This window comes from Oncorhynchus mykiss, chromosome 13 (genome assembly GCF_057628025.1).
Source record: "Oncorhynchus mykiss isolate SJ-2025 chromosome 13, ASM5762802v1, whole genome shotgun sequence".
Taxonomy (NCBI): Eukaryota; Metazoa; Chordata; class Actinopteri; order Salmoniformes; family Salmonidae; genus Oncorhynchus; species Oncorhynchus mykiss.
This window is the reverse complement of record NC_143034.1, coordinates 61,227,766-61,243,870: the sequence shown is the minus strand read 5'-3', so window position 1 is coordinate 61,243,870 and position 16,105 is coordinate 61,227,766. Positions and strand designations below refer to the sequence as shown.

The 16,105-nt window shown below is 43.8% G+C and overlaps 1 protein-coding gene across 3 annotated transcripts in view; it reads left to right on the top strand.

Moving 5' to 3' along the window:
- The window catches only part of LOC110485216 (calcium channel, voltage-dependent, P/Q type, alpha 1A subunit, a), a 178,282-nt gene that overhangs the window by 92,722 nt on the left and 69,455 nt on the right, over positions 1-16,105 (top strand). For all 3 annotated transcript variants that reach the window (XM_090197048.1, XM_090197047.1, XM_090197046.1), the window contains 7 exons: positions 1-78; positions 1,055-1,215; positions 1,458-1,598; positions 1,780-1,981; positions 6,318-6,482; positions 7,378-7,488; positions 10,330-10,413. The exon at positions 1-78 is cut by the window's left edge and continues 22 nt beyond it. In XM_090197048.1, the coding sequence (XP_090053174.1) occupies positions 1-78; positions 1,055-1,215; positions 1,458-1,598; positions 1,780-1,981; positions 6,318-6,482; positions 7,378-7,488; positions 10,330-10,413 (942 nt within the window). The remainder of the gene's footprint in view (positions 79-1,054; positions 1,216-1,457; positions 1,599-1,779; positions 1,982-6,317; positions 6,483-7,377; positions 7,489-10,329; positions 10,414-16,105) is intronic.

Below are 16,105 nucleotides of genomic sequence, written 5' to 3'. Positions count from 1 at the left end.
ATCAGCACAATCAAGTCTCTGAGGGTTCTGAGAGTGTTGCGACCTCTGAAGACTATCAAGCGTCTTCCAAAGCTCAAGGTACGTTCAACTCTCACCACGTTTATTACTGTCTGTTAACAACCACATCCACCATTCTGATAAACATTTCTCCCAGGTAGGACCTTACAGTGTCCAAGCTGTTGGACCTCTTATTTGTCTCATCGTCAACCTCTATTTAAATCTGCCCCAGTCGCGTACAGATGGGCTGTGTGCCTTTGTTTGACTGTGTATCTCAGTGTCTCCAGGCTGTGTCTGACTGTATTGTTGTGTATCTCTGTGTCTCCAGGCTGTGTCTGACTGTGTTGTTGTGTATCTCTGTGTCTCCAGGCTGTGTGCCTTTGTTTGACTGTGTATCTCTGTGTCTCCAGGCTGTGTCTGACTGTGTTGTTGTGTATCTCTGTGTTTCCAGGCTGTGTGCCTTTGTTTGATTGTGTATCTCAGTGTCTCCAGGCTGTGTCTGACTGTGTTGTAGTGTATATCTGTGTCTCCAGGCTGTGTCTGACTGTGTTGTTGTGTATCTCTGTGTCTCCAGGCTGTGTCTGACTGTGTTGTTGTGTATCTCTGCGTCTCCAGGCTGTGTGCCTTTGTTTGACTGTGTATCTCAGTGTCTCCAGGCTGTGTCTGACTGTGTTGTGTGTATCTCTGTGTCTCCAGGCTGTGTCTGACTGTGTTGTTGTGTATCTCTGTGTCTCCAGGCTGTGTCTGAACGTGTTGTTGTGTATCTCTGTGTCTCCAGGCTGTGTTTGACTGTGTTGTTGTGTATCTCTGTGTCTCCAGGCTGTGTCTGAACATGTTGTTGTGCATCTCTGTGTCTCCAGGCTGTGTTTGATTGTGTATTTCTGTGTCTCCAGGCTGTGTTTGACTGTGTTGTTGTGTATCTCTGTGTCTCCAGGCTTTGTTTGACTGTGTTGTTGTGTATCTCTGTGTCTCCAGGCTGTGTTTGACTGTGTTGTTGTGTATCTCTGTGTCTCCAGGCTGTGTTTGACTGTGTTGTTGTGTATCTCTGTGTCTCCAGGCTGTGTTTGACTGTGTGGTCAACTCCCTGAAGAACGTCCTGAACATCCTCATCGTCTACATGCTCTTCATGTTTATTTTTGCTGTGGTGGCCGTGCAGCTGTTCAAAGGAAGATTCTTCTACTGCACTGACGAGTCCAAAGAGTTTGAGCGCGATTGCAGGTCAGGAGACATGATGGACACATGATGTAGCCACACACACACACACACACACGCACACACACGCACACACACTCACACACACTCTCACACACACTCACACACACACACACACACACACACACACACACACACACACACACACACACACACACACACACACACACACACACACACACACACACACACACACACACACACACACACACACAGTGTAAGTATGAACAATCTGTTGTGTGTTCCAGGGGCGAATATCTAGTCTATGAGCGGAATAATGAAGTGAAGGCGCAGAAGCGGGAGTGGAAGAAGTACGATTTCCACTACGACAACGTGCTTTGGGCCCTGCTCACCCTCTTCACCGTTTCTACCGGAGAGGGGTGGCCGCAGTAAGTACAGGACAGACACACACACGTGCACGCACACACACACACACACACACACACACACACACATGTGCACACACACACACACACACACCCAAACACATAAACACAACCCCCAGCCAAACACAACCGCCCCACCCCCCCCCATCCTAACCATCCCTCTCTCCTCTCTACCTTCCACCAGGGTGCTGAAACATTCAGTGGATGCGACCTATGAGAATCAGGGCCCGAGCCCGGGGTACCGGATGGAGATGTCCATCTTTTACGTGGTGTACTTCGTGGTCTTCCCCTTCTTCTTCGTCAATATCTTCGTAGCTCTCATCATCATCACTTTCCAGGAGCAAGGAGACAAGATGATGGAGGATTACAGTTTAGAGAAAAACGAGGTGAGAAGAGAGGGACAGGAGTGGAAGGGAGAAGGCAGAGAGGTTGGAGAAGAATGACATGAAAAAGTGATGGCAAAGATACTGTATTTAAATATATATATATATTCATATTTAACTAGGCAAGTCAGTTAAGAACAAATTCTTATTTACAATGACGGCCAACCCCGGCAAAAACCCTAACCCGGGTGACGCTGGGCCAATTGTGCACCGCCCTATGGGACTCCCAATCACAGCCGGTTATGATACAGCCTGGAATTGAACCAGGGTCTGTAGTGACTCCTTTGTCACTGAGATGCAGTGTCTTAGACCACTGCGCCACTTGGGAATTGTAAAAAAATGTGTAGCTATTATTTGTAACAACCCCAGGCTTTTAAGAGTGTGACAAAAACATCCAAGGGAGATTGGGACCGCTCAGTTGGGACCGTGACTAGCATGCTCTCCTTAAGAACAGATGGCCGGCGTTCAACGCCCCCCAGTGGTGTAATCTAGTCCCGCAGGTCTCAAATAGTTGAGTCAAATGTTTAAGCTCTAGAACAAAAGCCTGATGAAGGCATTTTCTGAAACACATTGGTTGTAACAATAACATACATTTTCACACACTGGTTGAATCAATGTTGTTTCCACGTCATTTCAATGAAATGATGTTGAACCACCGTGGAATAGATGTTGAATCGATGTCCACGCCCATTGGGAAACTTCGGTAACACTTTACTTGACACCAAGCGACATAACACATTATGACACGGTCATAACCTTTTGCAATATGGTCATATCTTTAGACCTGTTGTGACATATATTGTGAGATATATACACCTATATAAGAGTGTCTTAACCCACAAAACCTACCACACAAGGCAAAACATCTGATTACACCACAGCCTACGTGTCAACAGTATGTTTACAGTATGTTGTATAATTGTTTTTAAATTGACCATGTTAAATTATAATTATAATTGCGCACACGCTGATGTCAGACATGCACCTACCCCAATGCTCTGTTGATGAATGCAGGAGCAGATTTCAGGATCAGGACAAGACACCCTCTTTTTGACTGATGGCATGTACATGATAGGCCTATCTGGCTTATATGATTAATATGGTCATAATGCTTATTGACAGTGTCATAAAGTGTATTTTCTTAGTCCTAGTAAAGTGACACAGGATGTTCATAAGTTATTTATCTGTCAGGTGTGTGCGTATTGGTAGAGTCTGGTGCAGGAGAGCAGAGAGTTGTGACACACTTTATTGAGGCAGGAGAAACCAACAGACGGACGCCACTGCGTCAAAACCTCCAGCCAATTGGCAAAAGTGCCAAATGAGCAAACAGTCACAATAATTATGTTCAAACAAATAAACGCACCTCGTGACAAAACACAGAATATACGAACCCCAGTCTGGTGAGTCAAACATGACACGTAACACAAACAATATCACACAAAGCCATGAGGGGGAACAGAGGAATGAATACATGCAGTGTGATTAGGAAATAAAAACCAGGTGTGCAAAACAAGACAAAACAAATGGATCAATGACAAATGGAGCGGCGATGGCTAGAAAGCCGGTGACGTCGACCGCCGAACGCCGCCCGAACAAGGAGAGGAGCCGACTTCGGTGGAAGTCGTGACATTATCCTGTGGCGGACTGCAATAGCATCGAATAGTCCCCGCGATATGCAACTGTTCAGGGAAATCAGGAACCAATACACACAGTCAGTCAGGAAAGCAAAGGCTAGCTTTTTCAAACATAAATTTGCATCCTGTAGCTCTAACTCTAAAAGGTTTTGGGACACTGTAAAGTCCATGGAGAACAAGAGCATCTCCTCCCAGCTGCCCACTGCACTGAGGCTAGGTAAAACTGTCACCAGCGATAAATCCACAATAATCGAGACCATGATTTCCTCCTGGCTACCGCAACCCCGGCCAAAAGCTTTGCACCCCCCGCAGCTACTTGCCCAAGCCACCCCAGCTTCTCCTTCACCCAAATCCAGAAAGGAGATGTTCTGAAAGAGCTGCAAAACCTGGACCCGTACAAATCAGCTGGGCTAGACAATCTGGACCCTCTCTTTCTAAAATTATCCGCCGCCATTGTTGCAACCCCTATTACCAGTCTGTTCAACCTCTCTTTCGTATTGTCCGAGATCCCTAAAGATAGGAAAGCTGCCGCGGTCATCCCCTTCTTCAAAGGGGGTGACACTCTAGACCCAAACTGTTATAGACCTATATCCATCCTGCCCTGCCTTTCTAAAGTCTTCGAAAGCTAAGTTAATAAACAGATCACAGACCATTTCGAATCCCACCGTACCTCCGCTGTGCAGTCCGGTTTCTGAGCTGGTCACGGGTGCACCTCAGCCACGCTCAAGGTACTAAACGATATCATAACCGCCATCAATAAAAGATTGTACTGTGCAGCTGTCTTCATCGACCTGGCTAAGGCTTTCGACTCTGTCAATCACCGTATTCTTATCGGCAGACTCAACAGCCTTGGTTTCTCAAATGACTGCCTCACCTGGTTCACCAACTACTTATCAGACAGACAAATCAGAGGGGCTGTTGTATGGACCTCTGTCAGTCTCTATGGTAGTACCGCAGGGTTCAATACTCGGGCAGACTCTTTTCTCTGTATACATCAACGATGTCGCTCTTGCTGCGGGTGATTCCCTGATCCAGATCTATGCAGACGACACCATTCTGTATACATTTGGCCCTTCTTTGGACACTGTGTTAACAAACATCCAAACGAGCTTCAATGCCATTACAACACTCCTTCCATGGCCTCCAACTACTCTTTAACGCTAGTAAAAATAAATGCATGCTTTTCAACCGTTCGCTGTCCCCATCCGCCTGGCCGACTAGCATCACTACTCTGGACGGTTCTGACCTAGAATATCTGGACAACTACAGGTACCTAGGTGTCTGGCTAGACTGTTAAATTCTCCTTCCAGACTCATATTAAACATCTCAAATCCAAAATTAAATCTCGAATCGGCTTTCTATTTCACAACAAAGCCTCCTTCACTCACGCCGCCAAACATACCCTAGTAAAACTGACTATCTTACTGATCCTTGACTTCGGCGATGTCATTTACAAAATAGCCTCCAACACTCTACTCAGCAAACTGGATGCAGTCTATCACAGTGCCATCCGTTTTGTCACCAAAGCCCCATATACCACCCACCACTGCGACCTGTTTGCTCTCGTTGGCTGGCCCTCGCTACATATTTGTCGCAAGACCCACTGGCTTCAGGTCATCTATAAGTCTTTGCTAGGCAACGCTCCGCCTTATCTCAGCTCGCTGGTCACGATAACAACACACACCCGTAGCATGCGCAGCAGCAGGTATATCTCACTGGTCATCCCCAAAGCCAACACCTCATCTGGCTGCCTTTCTTTCCAGTTCTCTGCTGCCAATGACTGGAACGAATTGCAAAAATCGCTGAAGCTGGAGACTTATATTTCCCTCACTAACTTTAAACATCAGCTATCCGAGCAGCTAACCGATCGCTGCAGCTGTACATAGCCCATCTGTAAATAGCCCATCTGATCTACCTACCCATCCCCATATTGTTTTTTTTACTTTTCTGCTTTTTTGCGCACCAGTATTTCTACTTGCACATCATCATCTACACATCTATCGCTCCAGTGTTAATTTGTTAAATTGTAGTTACTTGCTACTATGTCCTATTTATTGCCTTACCTCCTCACGCCATTTGCAGACAGTATATAGACTTTTGGACTGTGTAATTGACTGTACGCTTGTTTATTCCATGTTTAACTCTGTGTTGTTGTTTGTGTCGCACTGCTTTGCTTTATCTTGGCCAGGTCGCAGTTGTAAATGAGAACTTGTTCTCAACTAGCCTACCTGGTTACATAAAGGTGAAATCAAATTTTAAAAATAAAATAAACATTTAAAATATGATGGCAAAAAAACATGACTGTAAAGAATTAATTACAACAACAAAGGACTTTCTAACAAATGGAACTCAAACAAATGGAAGAAATGTGGGTTTTGACACTCTTATGTAGGTGTCATAACCAGCCATAAAATAATTAAATATATGTCACAACAGGTGACATATGTGGGTCATGACAGTGTTATGACCATATTATGACAGGTCGCAGTTGTAAATGAGAACAAGTTATATCAGCTGTTATGACATATGATGACATGGTTCAGACCGTGTCATAACGGTCCTACCAAGAGTTAATGAATATCTTCTCATCATTAGAACAAAAGCCTACACATCCTGTGGGTTTGCAGGATCAGGATAGTAGACCACAGCACTTTCAGTGAGATATTAACCCATTGTTGTCTGTCTGTGTATGTGTGTGTTTCCAGAGAGGCTGCATAGACTTCGCCATTAATGCCAAACCGTTGACGCGACACATGCCTAAGAACAAGCAAAGCTTCCAGTACCGCATGTGGGAGTTTGTGGTGTCGCCGCCATTTGAGTATACAATCATGGCTATGATCGCGCTCAATACTATCGTACTGATGATGAAGGTACAACAAGCCTGGACACCCTGATTATATCACTTCATAGATACCCTCACATCACTCACACACATAGAACTTAACACGGAAGTCTCTCTCTCTCTCTCTCTCTCTCTCTCTCTCTCTCTCTCTCTCTCTCTCTCTCTCTCTCTCTCTCTCTATATATATCTATCTATCTATCTATCTATCTATCTATCTGATTTAACTAATGTTTCTGCCTCTGTGTGTGCTAACCTGTGTGAGTGTCTCTATCTGTCTTCATATGTGTCTTCCTCTCTGTCTGTGGTTGTCTGTGTCTCTGTGTGTGTTTGGATGTGTCTTCCTCTCTGTCTGTGGTTGTCTGTGTCTCTGTGTGTGTTTGGATGTGTCTTCCTCTCTGTCTGTGGTTGTCTGTGTCTCTGTGTGTGTTTGGATGTGTCTTCCTCTCTGTCTGTGGTTGTCTCTGTCTCTGTGTGTGTTTGGATGTGTCTTCCTCTCTGTCTGTGGTTGTCTGTGTCTGTGTGTGTTTGGATGTGTCTTCCTCTCTGTCTGTGGTTGTCTGTGTCTGTGTGTGTTTGGATGTTTCTTCCTCTCTGTCTGTGGTTGTCTGTGTCTGTGTGTGTTTGGATGTGTCTTCCTCTCTGTCTGTGGTTGTCTGTGTCTCTGTGTGTGTTTGGATGTGTCTTCCTCTCTGTCTGTGGTTGTCTGTGTCTCTGTGTGTGTTTGGATGATATTTGTCATATTCGTTTATGCATTTATTTCTGTCTCTGTATTTGTGTTATTGTGCATTTATGTGTACTTGTGTATGTCTATGTGCATATATTTGTATATGCATGCATGTGCAAATATTTGTGCATGTGTGTGTGCATGTGGGTGTGTGTGTGTGTGTGTGTGTGCATGTGGGTGTGTGTGTGTGTGTGTGTAGTATGACGGAGCCTCTCCGGCCTACGAGGCTGTGCTGGCCAACCTGAACATCGTATTCACCTCGCTGTTCTCCATGGAGTGTGTGCTCAAGATCATCGCCTTTGGAGTGCTGGTAAGTGTGTCACACACGTCTTCCAATGATGATAGGAATGCATTTTAGATGTAACTAACTAGCTAACTAACTACATATAACTAACTAACTAAGCAATCTATCAATCTAACATGCCAAAGCTTGCCCTCAAAGTATAGTCCTATAGCGATCTGAGAATGTAACTAATCAGCTAGCTAACTACATGTAACTAACTACATTGAATCTAATGATCTGTCTATCTGTCTCTCTATATACTATCTACTGGTAGTATGTGTATAAATGTATAGAGATTATTATTGTTTTTCCCAGTTAATAACCTGTGTGTACTGTAGCAGTCACCTGGGTATTGAGAGAGACAAATGGCTATAGGCGGAGGGATGGGTGAGAGGAGAGTGAAGGAGAGGAGAAAGGCACAGAGGAGACCGTTTGAGGAAGAGTGGTGGGAAGATATATGGAGAAGAGGGGGAATAATTAGAGGAGCGAGAGAGAGAGAAAGAGAGAGAGAGAAAGAGAGAGAGGGGGGAGAGAGAGAGAAAGAGGGAGAGAGAGAGAGAGAATGTTTTTAGATTTAAATAACATTTATTGGGTCTGGGAACCCTCAACACAATAAACACTCAAACAAAACCGTGGTTACACATCAATTAAAAACACAACACCAAATCTTCCTCCACACTAACTCTACACAACAGCCTCTGAATACCCCATATATTCATAAACAGATCAATGCTGTTAACAATTTTGTAATAGGCAAACTCAACCCCCAGTCTCGCTGCCAACATCCCCTCCAGCATTCCCACCACATCCGCAGACCCCTGTCCTCAAATACTGTTATTTTGTGTCTTCCATATTGCTAATGTAGCTGCCCCTGACACAAAATTAAGCAAGATAATTACACCTCTTCGACTAAACCTGTACTTTGGCCCAAAATATAAACTGTTGGGAAGAGAAAACCTCTCCCAGAGCAGAGAACCAGCTAGTGATCAGGTCAGTCATCCCGACCAACCTGGGACACTGTAAGAACAGATGTGCCAGTTTCAGACTCCGGTGAGTCTAAAAACATAAACACCTGTCGCCGAAAAGACATGTTTCAAAGCCGGGTGTTTGAAACAACATAACCTGTTTCAAAGCCGGGTGTTTTAAACGACATAACCTGTTTCAAAGCCGGGTGTTTGAAACGACATAACCTGTTTCAAAGCCGGGTGTTTGAAACAACATAACCTGTTTCAAAGCCGGGTGTTTGAAACGTCATAACCTGTTTCAAAGCCGGGTGTTTGAAACGACATAACCTGTTTCAAAGCCGGGTGTTTGAAACAACATATCCTGTTTCAAAGCCGGGTGCTTGAAACGTCATAACCTGTTTCAAAGCCGGGTGTTTGAAACGACATAACCTGTTTCAAAGCCGGGTATTTGCAACCCAATGGGACAATCTCAATTGATCTTGCAAACTTCCCAAACCGCAATAACTCGCGCTCCAATAGCTCTTTGGGAATAAACGGTGGTACATTTGAAATCGTTACCCTTGTTGACGGAGAAAAAAGCGGCGTAACTTGAATAAACATTCCTTTAAGAAGTACGTCATGCTCAACCATCCGATCAACCAGACGCTCTTCTTTAAGAAGTACACCATGCTCAACCATCCGATCAACAAGACCCTCTTCTTTAAGAAGTACGTCATGCTCAACCATCCGATCAACAAGACCCTCTTCTTTAAGAAGTACGTCATGCTCAACCATCTGATCAACTAGACACTCTTCTTTAAGAAATACACCATGCTCAACCATCTGATCAACAAGACCCTCTTCTTTAAGAAGTACGTCATGCTCAACCATCCGATCAACAAGACTCTCTTCTTTAAGAAATACACCATGCTCAACCATCTGATCAACTAGACACTCTTCTTTAAGAAATACACCATGCTCAACCATCTGATCAACAAGACACTCTTCTTTAAGAAGTACACCATGCTCAACCATCTGATCAACTAGACACTCTTCTTTAAGAAATACACCATGCTCAACCATCTGATCAACTAGACACTCTTCTTTAAGAAGTACACCATGCTCAACCATCCGATCAACAAGACACTCTTCTTTAAGAAGTACGTCATGCTCAACCATCCGATCAACCAGACCCTCTTCTTTAAGAAGTACGTCATGCTCAACCATCCGATCAACAAGACACTCTTCTTTAAGAAAAACCACCACGGCTTTATTCATCCGTGACGCATAAGCAACATTCTCGTATCCTACCTTCTCTCCTACGGCGGCCAGAAACTCCTCCACCGTGACAGTAGCTTCAGTAACACACCTAAAGCCGTGCCGAAGTGACAGGGGCGACGTCCCCATGTGGGTCACCATCCCCTCCAAAACCAGGGCAATTCCGAATAATACAATATACTTAATACTACCACAAAAATAAAAACATTCATAACATTAATCATGCATAGAAAAAGGCAAACCACCAAGAAAAGGAAACTCCAGACAACACTCGCACTCGCTCATACAATTCCCAGCATGCAGTACGTACCACAATCCTGTGATCCCTTCTCTTTTTCAACCAACCAACCAGCCAACCAGCCAGCCAGCCAACCAACCAGCCAGCCAGCCAACCAACCAACCAACCAACCAACAAAAGCCAACCAACTAACTCTCTTTCTCTCAGACTCTAGTCATATATGTTGCTGGAATGACTTCAATATGGCATAACTGACGTTCATTTTATCTCATCTAATCTATGGCCTGTTGCCATCTGACACTGACTCAACTTTTTTGTCCTTTCTCTCCTCAATCTCTTTCCTTTCTTCCTACTCTTTCTTTGTTTCCCTCACTCCCTTCCCCCTCCCTCTTTCTCTTCTGCCCACAGAATTACTTCAAAGATGCCTGGAACATTTTTGACTGTGTGACAGTCCTGGGCAGCATTACAGATATTTTAGTGACTGAGCTCGGGGTAAGTGAGGAGGCAGGGGAATTAACAGTGGGAAAGGGAAATGGTGTGTCAGCAAGTTCAGTGGTATGAGTGGGAGAGTGAGAGAGGCAGAGAGAGAGAGAGTGTAAGGGGGAGAGGTAAAGAGAGTGAGACTAGTAGAGAGAGGGAGAGAGAGAGAGAGAGAGAGAGAGAGAGAGGTAAAGAGAGTGATGCAGGTAGAGAGAGAGGGGGGGGTGGACAGGTAGAAAGAGAGAGAGAGAGATAGAGGGGGGCAGATGGAAAGAGAGAGAGAGAGGGGGGGGGCAGATAGAAAGAGAGCAGGGGCACATAGAGAAGCAGAGAGAAAGGCAGAGACTGTAGTGTACAGCATCTTGCATTGCTCAGTGAAGCATGAACATATTTTGAAAGTCTTACATAATTGTCCCAGTTGGTGGAGAGCAGAGCACAGGATCATGGTAGCCCAGCCACCACTGACAATACTCAGGAGACTAACACACACACACACACACACACACACACACACACACACACACACTCACTCACTCACTCATGCACGTACACACACAGACTACTCTACTGATCTGCTAGGCAACCTGACAGCCAATCAAATAACCAGCCTCAAAACAATCTGGCCAATCAGACTGTTCCTCTAGCCAGGCAACCACTTAGCAACCAGTTGGATAGTGAAAAATGATAGCCAATGAGGTAGACACACTAGTTATTCAGGTATTCAGGCAGGTAATGTGGTGTGTGCGCGTACATTCGTGCATGCATGCGAGTGTGTGTGTGTTGTAATGCCTTTATAAACCATATGATGAAATATGAATATTGTTTTTGAATGTTGTGTGTCTCTGAGACAGTCCTGACAGCTATACCTTTATTTCCATTAAAAACCCCTAAACTCTATCAACCCAGGTCCTGGAGAGCTATATGCATTTATAACCAGCCCAGCACCAACAGATCTGATTAAACATGGACATTGATTGGTTGATTGGTTGTATCAGGTGTGTTACTGCTGGGCTGGAACAAAAGCTTGAACATCATGTAGCTCTGCATGACAAAGGTTGGTGACCACAGGCATAATCATACATTAAATAAGATTTTATTTCAATGGGTATAGTATTTTGACATAATGTTATATCATGTATATTATGATTACATAATATCTTAGTAGTGGCAAGGGTTTTTCCTGACTACATGACTTGAACTAGACCCTCGTTTTTCCTGTCAGTTCTTATGGTGAGGAAAAACTCCTGTCCCCAACTATGCTCTATAAACCGTCCTACCAAGTGTTACTGGCAGTGGATGTTAATGGCATAAGAATCAGGTGGAATTGGTTCCTCTTCTCTAAACTGACCTCAGACCAGTCCGAGACACCATTTGATTGAGAGGGACCTTTGAACATGAAAAAGCAAGCCCTGTTCTTGGATCAGTCCAGTGGTAGTCCATTAAAGCAGCCTTTAATTTGGGTCAACTCAAGTTAAAGCTTTAGCTGCCATTGCGCTGATTCAAACACGACTTGACAATCATGTTCATTTTCCTCGCAGTCCAATGGAAGCTTGTTAGTGTGTGGATGTTAAAAGTAATCTCATGTTAGGAGTAATCTCATGTTAGGAGTAATCTCATAATATATTTTTTTGAACTTCATCTGTTTCCTAGTCGTTGATATCCCTGCTGTTGTATGTATGGAGGCAGTGTAATGACTGAATTATTGTATGTATGGAGGCAGTGTTATGACGGAATTATTGTATGTATGGAGGCAGTGTTATGACTGAACTGTTGTATGTATGGAGGCAGTGTTATGACTGAACTGTTGTATGTATGGAGGCAGTGTTATGACTGAACTGTTGTATGTATGGAGGCAGTGTTATGACTGAACTGTTGTATGTATGGAGGCAATGTTATGACTGAACTGTTGTATGTATGGAGGCAGTGTTATGACTGAACTGTTGTATGTATGGAGGCAGTGTTATGACTGAACTGAACTCAGTAATAATGAGTGTACATAATGACAATTCATTTCCTGTTTTATCTTTTTTTACATGCTTTCTTTAACTCTACGCTACTTAATGGCAACTACTTCGTCCCTCTCCCTTCTGACGAATTCATCCAATCAAAATGCACTATGTGTCCATCCATGAAACCTGGCCTGGCCAATCGCACTCTTTGTTAAATCAACCTCCAAAAATGCCGCTATTAACCATGTCATCTGCAACATCCACATGTAGATGGTTTGTACTTTTTTGGAGATACTTTAATTACTGCATCCATTTCCTGGTGTGGCTGTGGTGATGCATGTTGCTCGACTCCTCACCCTGGCAGTGACCCCTGGCCTTTGATCTCTGACCCAGGTTTGACAAGATGACTCGACTGACCTCCTGCTCCCAGTCACCGGACAGAGACATTCGACCAATCCCAAATGGACTACCCCTTGTATAGATCTAAAAGGATCAGATAGGCTAGGTGGAATATTAGCTAAATCCTATCTGGATGGGTTCGTTGTCAGATTACTGATACCAATCCAATTCTTTCAGATCTACACGTGATAGACCTAGAGGGGCTTCAGGTCCATTTGGAATTGGCTAGTAGTCATTGTCCTAATACCCTTCAGGTTCTGATTTAATACTGTTCAAATGCATCCTTCCTTCCTCGCTTCCTTGAAGTGATCACAGCTCTGATCTGACTGATCTGTTCCAAAATAAAGGAAACACTTGAGTAAATGAGGCTTCTGGCAGCTCTGTTATGGTGTGGGGTGCCTTTTCCTGGCATGGTCCACTCATCCCTTTAGAGGGCAAGGTAAACGGCAATAAATACACAGCCTTTCTGAATGATCCCCTTCAACCTTTCTGTCTTGATGGGAGTGACCTCTTCCAGGATGACAATACCCCCATCCACAGGGCACGAGTGGTCACTGAATGGTTTGTTTAGCATGAAAATCGAGCGACGCCTGAGACAGGAGTAATGGAATTGTCTCATGGAAGAATGGCATTAAATCCCTCCAGTAGAGTTCCAGAAACTTGTAGAATCTATGCCAAGGCACTTTGAAGCTGTTCTGGCAGCTCGTGGTGGCCCAACACCCTACTACAACGCTTTACGTTGTTGTTTCCTCTATTTTGGCAGTTACCTTTATGTAGCTATGTGGTGGAACTCCTGCTCTCGCTAATCTGATCATATTCAATCATTGATTATTTCAAGGAGGGAAGGAAGAACAAATGTGTTGTAAAAGTATTCTATCAGATCTGTGGTAATGTAGGAAAGGAACGGAAGCTGGTCAAGCCCATTAGGACACAGCCTGGACAATACTCTCACAATCACTAGACATGCACCACTGCTTACATTCCTTAAAAGCAATCACACACACGCACACACACACACACACACACACACACACACACACACACACACACACACACACACACACACACACACACACACACACATGCTAGTGTCTGTGAGAGCCAGGGGAGTAAGGTGTGACAGGAGTGCACAGAGTGACTGGGTGTAAAGCTTCACCCATGGCAGACCGGGCTACGGTGCATGCTGCCCCACTGCATGTCTTTGGCAGGGATGGCACATAAAGCTTCACCCATGGTGGACCGGGCTACGGTGCATGCTGCCCCACTGCATGTCTCTGGCAGGGATGGCACACACGTATACTACTCATAGACACATAAGTTAAACACACCCAGACATACATGGACACTGACCTTCACACACATAGACACACACACAACAGTACATAGCCTAATAAATACACCCACATAGGCTTGTGTTGCAATGCCATAGTGAACATGCTCTTGATGGGAGCTGAATGTGCCTACTGCCAAGCCCTCTCTAACCCAGAACCCTTCCCTTGGTAGAGGGTTGAAGGACCATGCACATCATATGACAGTGAGCATCACTACCATAGTTTACAGTAATCAAATAGGACAGTGAGCATCACACACATAGTTTACAGTGATCAAGTACAGTTTTATTTCTGTAGTGGTTTTTACAAATGCTTTCACCATTAAGTGTGTAATAATTTGAGCAAGACAAAGTCGTATGATTCGCCCTATGAATATGGAGTTATATATTATATTTCTAAATATCATCAATATACAGTATTTGCAGTTTGTCCTTCAACTCAGAACCCCATTCCCCCTTCCCTTTCTCTGACTGTGACGCAAGAAAGGTTGGGTTCAATTCCATGTAAATTCTGTTATTTCAGGAGGTGACTTGAAATTCAGGAGTCCTCTTAAAGCAACAGTGGACAATTTTAAATTTTATTAATTAAATTTTATCTAATTTTATCCCCTGAATTGAGTGAACTGAACTGAAATGGAATCAAACCTGACTTTATAGTGTCACAGGACTAAAACGAGCCAATCCCTTGTGGAGGAGAGCTGTCAGCTTTGCTGCGTTGCGTTGACACGTGGTTAACTTGCTGTGATCTAGCTAGTTCCATATTGTGCGGTGGTGCATTTGCCTTGAGGATCAGTGCATTTGGTTGTATTTACAAGAAAAACGGTTTCCTACACCCACTACTACTACTACTACTACTACTACTAACTACTACTACTAACTACTACTACTACTACTACTACTTCTACTACTACTACTACTACTAACTACTACTACTACTGCTGCTACTATTACTACTACTATTGCTACTACTAACTACTAACTACTACTACTACTACTACTAACTACTACTACTACTACTACTTATACTACTACTACTACTACTAACTACTACTACTACTACTAACTACTACTACTACTACTACTAACTACTACTACTACCACTACTACTTCTACTACTACTACTACTACTAACTACTACTACTACTGCTACTACTACTTCTACTACTACTACTAACTACTACTACTACTACTACTACTTCTACTACTACTACTAACTACTACTACTACTACTAACTACTACTACTACTGCTGCTACTATTACTACTACTATTACTATTTACTACTACTACTACTACTACTACTGCTAGTACTGCTACTACTACTTCTAGTACTTCTACTACTACTACTACTACTACTACTACTCAAATCAAATTTAATTTATCACATGCGGCAGGTAGCCTCAAGTGGGGGGCGGCAAGTAGCCTAGTGGTTTGAGCGTTGGGCCAGTTACCGAAAGGTTGCAGTTAACCCACGGTTCCCGGGTAGGCCATCATTGTAAATAAGAATTTGTTCTTAACTGACTTGCCTAGTTAAATAAAGGTTAAATAAATACAATTAAAATTAAAAACATGCGCTGAATACCGTGAAATGCTTACTTACAAGCCCTTAACCAACAATGCAGTTCAAATAGAGTTAAGAAAAAAAATTACATAACAATAACGAGGCTGTACCAAGTCAATGTGCCGGGTTACAGGGTAGTCGAGGTAATTGTGAATGTTGCCCTATTTAAAGGTCTTACTCACATCAGCGACGGAGAGCGGGATCCCACAGTCGTCTGGAACAGCTGGTGCGCTCAGTCATGCTTCAGTGTTGCTTAACTCGAAGCAAGCATGAAAGGAATTTAGCTTGTCTGGTAGGCTCGCGTAACTGGGCAGCTCGCGGCTGGGTTTCCCTTTGTAGTCTGTAATATTTTTCAAGCCCTGTCACGTCCGATGAGCATCAGAGCCGGTGTAGTAGGATTCAATTTTGGTCATGTATTGACACTTTGCCTATTTGATGGTTCGTCTGAGGGCATCACGGGATTTCT